Below are 9,743 nucleotides of genomic sequence, written 5' to 3'. Positions count from 1 at the left end.
GGTTATAATTTAGCAATTGTGAAACTATAATGCTAATTACTCTAGATTGTTTTTAATGCCTAGACTATTTTTCTAATAGTTTATCATTCAAGGACATTCGTGCTGCAACTCATACCATATTCTTTCGAATGACTTGGTAATATTAAGTCTGATCGGCACGGTATTGCAGAAGTTTATAATAATCATTTCAAGGTGGCTGTAATACAAATGTATGAAACTTAACATTTTAGCTGCATTTCCATGTATTTCTTTATTTAATTAAACATTATTAATTACTACAACAGACCTGAAGAATCCTTTCCAGAAATTCTAATGCCAATGAAAGATGTGAAATATTCACCTATTATAAATACTATTGTCTGGTATATATTGTGTTGACTAGATTGCTACCAAATCAGCTAGAGAATTAACAATTGAAATGACTACGGTATCAACTTGTAACTCATTTATATTAATTAATTATCTTTCCGAACAAGAGGTATAGTAACAAAATCTTAAAATTTATAAATGTCATTTTGATGCGTATAATACAATTCTTTATTGCTATACCCGTATTGTATCCTGCAGCACTGAATTCTGTATGATTACCACACAGAGGCTGCTTCAGTCGTCTCTGATAGTTGTTTGCCTTAACATAACACAGTATGATTAAACCGTATTGCTAACAAATCTATTGAAGTTGATTGCATTTCTATCTTTCCTTATTCTTTCTAGATTGCACAACTTGCCAACCATCATTATCCTCATTATTTTGAGCAAATCCCTGATCAGTATTATTAACATTCGCATTGCTTTCAGCCTGATTTACCGTACGACTCTGCTCTACAGAGGGATCATGTGTTAATTGCATCGCATTCATACTGTCAATAATTTCTGAGCCTTGCTGTTGTGTTACAGTTTGACTATATAAAATTATTTGATCTTGTAAAAGTGTTTCATTTCCTTTCTTGTACATATCATGCAGATCTATTAATTTTCTTGAAGTCTATTAATTTCAAATACAATGGATATTACTAATATATATATATATATATAGATAGTTAACGTTGGACCAACCAGGAAAATGGTCAATATCATCTTACATCCGATAAACTTCCATCCTCCACGACAGTGTCAAATTCATGAAATAATATATGCGATAGATAATATTCGACATCATCTGGAAATAAGTTTCCTAATAATGTAAGGATTAGAAAAATATTTTGCTGTAATAAAATGATATCGAGTTTTTTTTTGATATTAGCAAATATGTCGTTATTGCTTCATTCATTTTCACTATATCAGGTTGCATGATTATTTTAAGTCTATGATAAATGCGTTGATGGATTATAACAACTGAAGCTAAAATAATGAAACTTATTTGTGATGAATATACTACTTCTATGCATAATTTGTAGCTATAGTATAATACATGGTTATTTTGTAAATAGTACACTAGTATCAAATTAGTTTTAATGTGCAATATTAATCAGCTAGCAGTGGTCTAGTCTATTGTAACAATATTGATTTAGAGATCTCTTTTATGAGATGTAGCCTTTGAGTTCAATTCGATAGATTGCTATTCAATTAAGCCGATTGCATATTATCTACTGTAGTACATGCATGCATATAGCAGTCGTAGTAAGCGTTCTTGATTCGAGCATGAAAATACATCAATTTGCGTCCGATTCATCTAGAGAAATATCCTGTAGAATAATCAGATATATTCAAGTTACCGTTTTCATAAAATATTTGTGGTACGGCAGTAGTAATTAACCAATCGACTTTTTCATTTGTTAAGCTACCAGCAAAACCATTAGAAATTATCAGCTCGACTACTGGCCATTGCCTCAGGTAACTGGTAACCGCCTGCTCGAACTGATTTTGTAGACTAACACTATTACTCATCATTTTTAATTGAAAATAATGCAATTTATGTACGTAAAATCAATAGAAATTTCGGTTGCAAAGATGAGGTTAGTATCACGCTAGGATAGACTTGCCAAGTCGGTAATATCTTGAACGTTTTGAACTATTCTCCGTCGAAACATCTATGATAATAAGCACGCGAATAAGTTTATGGCTAAATCTACTTCTCATCTGCAAATATTAATACACTATAGGAAATGTAGGTATAGTTACGAGTTTAATTACACATTCAATGAACCTTGATGTCAGTTATTGATACTAATATTGTATAGAGATATACATACCAATCTATCCAATGAGAAAGAGTATTTCTAGGACTGTAATTACAGTTTATATTCCACTTGGCTGTCAATGTTAACCTATAAAAGTAATTTGAATAAAATTTAGCAGCCTTCATCTTCCATGATAACTATCCAGTTCACTTAGGAAACAGGTAATGATGTTATCTAGTGCGGATGGATACGTAATTAATCAAAGACCTCAACATAAAGTTCAACTTGAGAGCTAATCTTAACCTCTAAATGCTAGGAAGAAATATACTGTATTAGCTTTAATCTATGAGATACTTGAAGGGGGTGGGGTGCATAGGATTTTAGCCAGGAATCACTACTTTTAAGCATGATGACAACCTACGAAAACGTTAGAAGTTGCCATTGATCTTAATCCATATAGGTCAAGGCAAAAATGATGAAATTGATTGTTAGCGCAATGATAGATCAATTAACAGTTTGTCGATCCTGCGTCGAGATGTCATGGTAGACCATTACAATATATTAGAATGTAATAGTACTGCATTGACAGGGCGGTTGATGTTCGACTAGAGCATGGCTTCACTGCTCATCCTTCACTTAATTAATTAAGCTTATAAGGAAAGTTGACTAATAAATCGCCAATAGATATGAATATTCCTAATGTACTGATCGGTAACTGCAAAGATCAATTACCTGTCAGGTTGATAACTAAATTGATCTGTTCTGATCTCTTAACTGAATGGCAAACTCGTCGGAATAGTTGTAATCTACTGATGGTTAAAGTTAGAGAGCAACGATCAGTAGTCTTTATCCAGCAGGCCCAGCATGACTTGTGGGCAAGATATCCATTCAAAGGACCTCTTTAAATCCCTTACTGAATGGTAATTTCGGATGAAAATCTTTCAAAAGTTTACCGATCGCTATTTAGCGTTGGTTACATGTTCAACTGATCGAGAGGTACTGTAGTTCAGTGACTTCATTTTAGCTCTGCAGCGAGTCCACTACACCAACTCATTGACCCACTTTCCTCAGTCCAATGCTATAGAATGAATGTGCGACAGCATGCATGCCTCTTATGATCGCTATTGATTGCTAAAGTGGATTGATACAACGTCATAGGAAATCCAACTGCATTCCGTACCTGGTGTTCGCTAAGCTTGAGCCATGCTGCCATTTTGCCTTGCTGCCATTTTGCCGTGCGGGTATAGCAATGACTTGGATGACTACGTTGCATGGAGTGACATGGACCAGAGCGGCTGTCCTCTGTCCAGGCGAGGCTGCGACATAGTTCAATCAGTCATCAACTGGACTCTGCGGACCGTTTGGTCCAGTCCGTACCACTGTAGTGGACAGTACTGTAACGCTATTCTACAGTACAATGTACAGTAGACCGGTGTGACAGCATGAGTTGTCAAATACAGTACTGTACAGTGTACAGTACAGTACAGTAGTTGAAACGACCCATACAAAGACCAGAGCGGCTGTCCTCTGTCCAGGCGAGGCTACGACATGGTTCAATCAGTCCTCAACTGGACTCCTGGACCGCTCGCGTCCAGTTCGCACTACTTTAATGGAGCCTTCCCTAACCACTGGATACTGAGTGTCCAGGCGAGACTACGACATGGTTTTATGGTTCAATCAGTCCTCAGCTAGACTCCCGGACTGCTTGTGTCTAGTTCGCACTACTTTAATTAGTGGAGCCTTCCCTAACCACTGGACACTGAGTGGACAGTGTTGTAAAGTAGTTGGAGCGACCCATACATGGATCAGAGCGGCTGTCCTCTGTCCAGGCGAGGCTACGACATGGTCCTTATTGGTCCAGTCAGTCGTTAACAGGACTCTCGGACCGCTTATGTCCAGTTCGTACCACTGTACTGTACACTGTTCATACAGTACAGTAATGTACAGTGGTACTGTACTGTACAGTGTATAGTATACAGTACTGTAACGCTATAATACAGTACAATGTACAGTAGGCCGGTGTTACGGCGTGAGTTGTAAATTAGTTGGAACGACCATACATGGAAGTCCAATCATGCAGGTAGTGGTAAAGTAATGCCATACTTCGCGACCTTCCATATTTTAGTATAACAGTATGGACTAGTACGGACCGTCAACAGAGCTAGCAGGGACTGCTACTGTAAACTGCAGTACTGTAGTAGTTGATTTAAAGAACGAGAGATGGACTGTCAACGACTTTCGTTGCCCAAAAATGTGTGCAGGCTGACTATTTCTCCAGCCATTTGAACTGTTCTGTCCATCTAAAACCAAGAAGAAGACCTGGACTGATCATTCCCTCAGACAGAGGGACTTTTCTGACCGAATAAGACGTTCAATATCGAAAAATGGCTACTTCGTATTATCCTTTTGTCTCTGTTTCTTAAATCAATAGTTCTCATTTAAATAACATTGACCATCTCATAAAACTGCTTTCAAGCAGAATTTAGTAACAGATGATCAAGATTCAACTTACAGTAATACAGTATTACTTAATTTCCACAAAATCAGTCCATTTCAAATCTATCGTCTACATGCTAAAGTACCGTCATAACCAAGTCTCTGAAACACTATTTGAATGAAATGAGGCGGGAATGGTCTGTCCGTCCAAACGTGATCAGTTTAGGTCCTCTTCTACAGTCGTTACAATCAATCGATCTCAGCAGCCCGAGTGTACAGTACTGTACTGTACACTGTACAGTACAGTACTGTATGTACAGTACACTAGTATGAGATACAGTGCTGTGCATATACTGTAGGAGGCTACCGCCATACGGTACAGTGTACAGTACAGTACTGTAGTCAAGAATTCATCCAGAAGTACTATACAGTACTGTATTGTACTACTGTACTGTACTCTACAGTACTAGTATCAGGTGGAGGAAAATGGACAGACTGTATGGACAGAAATAGCTATTGTCAAGTCGAAATGCGGTAGATTGCAATGTCGCGGAAAAGCGTTGGCTAAATTTCAGATAAAATGCTCATTGAACGGTTTTAGCCCCATTTGCATTATTTTCCTTGCCATTCCAGTCCCATATTGCTCTCTAAGATGAGTTTACCAAGAAGTATTATTTCCGTTCTAAAGACCTCATGGGTAGGGAAAAAACGTATTCTAATGTAGCCCTGTATCGCAGACTAGCTCACTCCGCTAATCATTTGAAATTACTGTAGTCATCCCCTTTTGGTTACTAATTTGAATTTGAATAATTTTCATTTTACAATAATTCTAATTCTAATATAGGAGTTTTTAGCACAGCAACCATACATGATAGCACCATGGCGGAGACTACTAAACCCTTTGGCGTATCCAAAATAATACTAACTCACCCAATACTCGCTCCATCGTACTCATCCCATTTTTTTATATGCTCGTATATAAACAGTACTGTACTGTCACCATGATCAAGAAAAGAAAGCATTTTCTTCTTCATTTTACAGTTGCCTAGTACTGTAGACAAGACATTCCTCCTCAGTATACACATATATGTTATACAGCACAGTATATACTGTATGTGTAGAGAGTAAGGCAGTACTGTAATGAATTCATTATTAATTAATTAACGTAGGAAAATGTCGTAACATGGAGGTTTTGCATTGATAGAGCTCTAGGGTCGAAAATGATTTACAGTGCTTAGCATAGATCTACTGTGTCTGTTTTTGCATCAATCACTACTGCTCATTTAAAAAAAACATGGACGATGTTCTACGTCGACTTTCAAGCAGAACATACAGTAATCAATTAGATTGGGATTGATTTCATTTATTTATTTACTAGAAAAAATAACTAAATGACGAAAGTATATTAAACAAGATGGAGGTCCAGATGTACGAACGTCCGAGACGTGGGCCCATTCCTCGCTATTGCTGGTAATGTGCCGTACCCAGTGTTGGAACGGCTGTCCGTGTCAGGTCTAGTTCATACCATCCCCAACGCCAAGTCAACATAAGGGTAGCAAACTGTATAGCCAGCGGTCCGTCCGTACCAGACTGCCAACTGGTGCCTTGGTCGATTCGATTAATAGTCTATCCTCAACGCGGTACCAGTCTACGCATCGACGAAATGAGCCACTCTGTAGTGCAAGACAACTCTTTGCAAACTATTGCAAATTAACACCTAGACTTGGGCAGAATTCATAATTGCATGGTAGATCAATTGATATCGATACTTGCTGCTTTGGACTACGTATTGATTGGTCAACAAAGTTACAGTCCTTTTTGTCCAAAGTAGACTGTCGTTCATGGTCACATGTGGGTGATTCATGATCGGAAAGATCAAGCAGTTCGTTGGCTTGGCTGATTCTCGTCTTAGCGATCTTTTAGTCTGAAAAGTGTTGGCATAGCCTGATTTCTTACTTTGCGCTTCTTGACGGTACTGAAATTATCGGATCCAGCTTAATTGATACTGTTTTATAAGCAATTTCGATAGAGATAGTAGACGAGTTGGACTGCAACCTACAGTACTTCCATTAATTAATTATTCAATTAGCCTTCTTATACCAATTTTGCCCCATGGCGATTACAAAGTGAAGGCTTTCAATCGATCGATACCGACCTTGATTCGGGTTCTTGCGCTGTGGACTTGTTGGAAGACAATTTCATGTTCTTTACTTTAACGAGGAAACTAGAATGACTCTTGAACAATACTATTCATAGGAGCACGATCAAGAAGGACAGTATTCAAAGTGGAAAGGATTATCGACATCGTGGTGCATGGTTGGCTAACTTTTATCATCCAAATACTGTACTGTACAATAACAATCAGGATTAACACCGTAGTAAGACATTAGCGGATCATTTTTGTTGTAGAAAGGATAGAATAACTCCTTCTTCAATCCATCATCATTATAATCCATAGTAATCATCGTTCTTTTAAAAATTACTTCAACTACACACTGATTAACCGACGCAATATTTTTTGAAGAAGAAAATTATACCCTTAAAATAGAGTCCTCCATCTTTCAAAGATTGTTCTATTTGTTTGAAAGATTACGAATATTGACGCGTACATCGACCCCCTTTCATTATACATCATCTCTGTACGGTGGAGAGTGCTGTAATCATAAAAAGAGACGTGTGGACTACACTTTGATACTGCAGTCGTAACAATTGACAGACCTAATATCTTAGATCTTATCGATATTGTAACCCCAATCCAAAAAGGACATTAAAAGACGTTAACTGACTGGAAGAATGCTGTAAAAATGGTCCTCAACTACTTAATTCGACGTAAGAAATACGCAATTATTATCGTTGTAATTTTAACTCTCCTTCTTTACCGAAGTTGGCTTTTCAAATGGATGTACTGTTCAAATAGCTCCGATAATGATAAATTATACTCCAATCAAGGTGGTCTGTTACCATCCAATCAAGAAGTCAATTTAGCGATAGGCATGCTTCAAAATAAAACCTTAAACGTCAAGAATAGATCTTCGGAAAATACCGACGATTTTATGGTTTTTCATTCTCTTCTTCAACTGCCATCGGTGCTGCATATTTTACCACAAATTGCAAAAAGAGAATGTAGAGAGCCTGTAGTCCACATATCCAGTAGTCATCGACGCCAGGCTTCATTCATTCTAGGTGTTCCAACTGTCAAACGTAAAAAAGAAAGTTATATCTATCAAACTATCAAATCGATTATAAGTAGTACGTCGCCAAGTGATCTTGATGACACCGTAATTGTTATTTATATTGGTGAAAGGAATAATGAGGACAGAAAACAGCTTGCTACTGAATTATCAACTGCTTTCGATTCTCATATACAGACTGGATTAATTGATATTATCGCTCCACCAGCCTGCTATTATCCTGATTTCGACAAAATTCCTGCTAATCTTGGAGATAAACGTGCTCAATTTAATTGGCGTAGTAAGCAAAACTTAGATTTTGCCTATCTAATGATGTATGCTACAAGTCGAGGCAAGTATTACGTTCAACTGGAAGATGATATTATAGCTGCCGATAACTTTATCACTTCAATGAGGAATTATATCCACATGCAAAATCCTGAATGGTTCCTAATTTGGTTTTCCCAATTAGGTTTTATTGGGAAATGTTTCAAAACGTCTGATCTTCCATTTTTTGTCAATTTTTTATACCTATTTTACAGATTTAAACCTTGCGATTGGCTACTTGATCATGCTATATACTGTATGACTGGTTGTTCTTTCAATGTAAGAAAGCAAATTTGCCATCGTGAACGAAATGCCTTAGTTAAACATTATCGACCAGCTTTATTTCAACATGTTGGCAAGTACTCATCCTTGACTGGTAAGATACAACGCTTGAAGGAGAAAAATTTTGTCCACTCTCAAAAAAAGAATTTATTCATTCCTCATCAAAATAATCCAACAGCTAATATGACTACGTCCATCAAGGCTAGTGATAAACATACACTAGAACAAGCTTACAACGGCTTATCCTATTTTTGGGGTATCAAACCGATTAAAGGTGATTACATGAAATTTCACTTTAATCCACCTGTCAAGCTTAAAACAGTTACTATTGATTCCGGTAACTATCAACATCCTTCAGATTTACTAACAAATGCAAAGGCATCAATACTCAAAGCTGGCCGAGAAGATAAAATCGAAAATTATCAGACTGTTTCAGATTTTGTTCATGGGTCGATTCAATTTCAATTTATCGCTCACAAAATCACCTATGCTATTGCCGCGTTTCGAATTGATATCTTGCAAGACGCTAAAAGTTGGACGTTAATTAAAGAGATTTTCTTTGATGTCCTATAATACATCAGATATAATTATATCTATGTATATACGTATAATGCATAATTATATAATTTACAGAAATAAACCGTTTTATCTTTTTTCTTCTTTAACTTACTTATAATTAACTTTATTATTCCAGAGAAAAAAGTATTTTTTACAAAATGTTTTCTTGTGATGTATTCTTTACAAAAGATATAACTAAGTGTATTTGGCGTTGTTTTTTCCCCTATTTTGGACTGCATTTTTCACTTGTATCATAAATTTTATTATAGTCAAGTAGATATAATTAATTGAAAAATGCTGTAGTCCAATGAAGTATTGGTTTGTGTGATATTCCTGTTGATAAAGCAACTATGTAAAAATTACTCTAAAATGCCACGTCTATTTAGTTGTAAGGCTAATAATTTCAACAAAATATTTGATTATTGTTAGCCTGCTGTACTATTCGAGATAACAATCTGTAACTAATGTAGTACCATTGTAGTTGTTGCGGTAGCAAACAGAATACTACCTAGCATTCAATTTTCTACCGTGAGCCTTGAAATTATAGGCAACGTAATCACTATAGACTAGACGCAATCAGAATGAAGCACGTTCACACTAAGAATAAGTAAAAGTAAATTTTATTATTATTATAAAATCGATAATTATTTTGGATGGAGAACAAAACTGTAGTAAAGCTATTCCAATAATACGATTGAAACTTTAAGCATGTCTGTTAGAAAGCAATCACAATACATATACGAGTACAGATGGACTTTACGCAGTATAATATATGAAATAATTTTTATCAGATTGCAAAAGGGGTAACATAAAAACGTACTAGTCAGATATACACGTAGATGGCCCTTAC

The 9,743-nt window shown here is 36.3% G+C and overlaps 2 protein-coding genes across 2 annotated transcripts; one reads left to right on the top strand and one right to left on the bottom strand.

Moving 5' to 3' along the window:
- Positions 1-691: 691 nt before the first annotated feature.
- On the bottom strand, positions 692-1,890 carry TRIADDRAFT_60043 (uncharacterized protein; the record flags this gene model as incomplete). The annotated part of the gene is made up of 3 exons (XM_002115984.1): positions 692-985; positions 1,083-1,174; positions 1,716-1,890. The coding sequence occupies 3 exons, from the start codon at positions 1,888-1,890 to the stop codon at positions 692-694; spliced, it is 561 nt and encodes a 186-aa protein (XP_002116020.1).
- A 5,719-nt stretch (positions 1,891-7,609) lies between these two features.
- On the top strand, positions 7,610-8,908 carry TRIADDRAFT_30432 (uncharacterized protein; the record flags this gene model as incomplete). Its single annotated transcript, XM_002116076.1, has 1 exon — positions 7,610-8,908. The coding sequence occupies one exon, from the start codon at positions 7,610-7,612 to the stop codon at positions 8,906-8,908; it is 1,299 nt and encodes a 432-aa protein (XP_002116112.1).
- Positions 8,909-9,743: the final 835 nt, after the last annotated feature.

Source organism: Trichoplax adhaerens, genomic scaffold, assembly GCF_000150275.1.
Source record: "Trichoplax adhaerens TRIADscaffold_13 genomic scaffold, whole genome shotgun sequence".
Lineage (NCBI taxonomy): Eukaryota > Metazoa > Placozoa > Uniplacotomia > Trichoplacea > Trichoplacidae > Trichoplax > Trichoplax adhaerens.
Note: the sequence above shows the minus strand (reverse complement) of the source record. Positions and strands in the feature narration are given on the sequence as shown.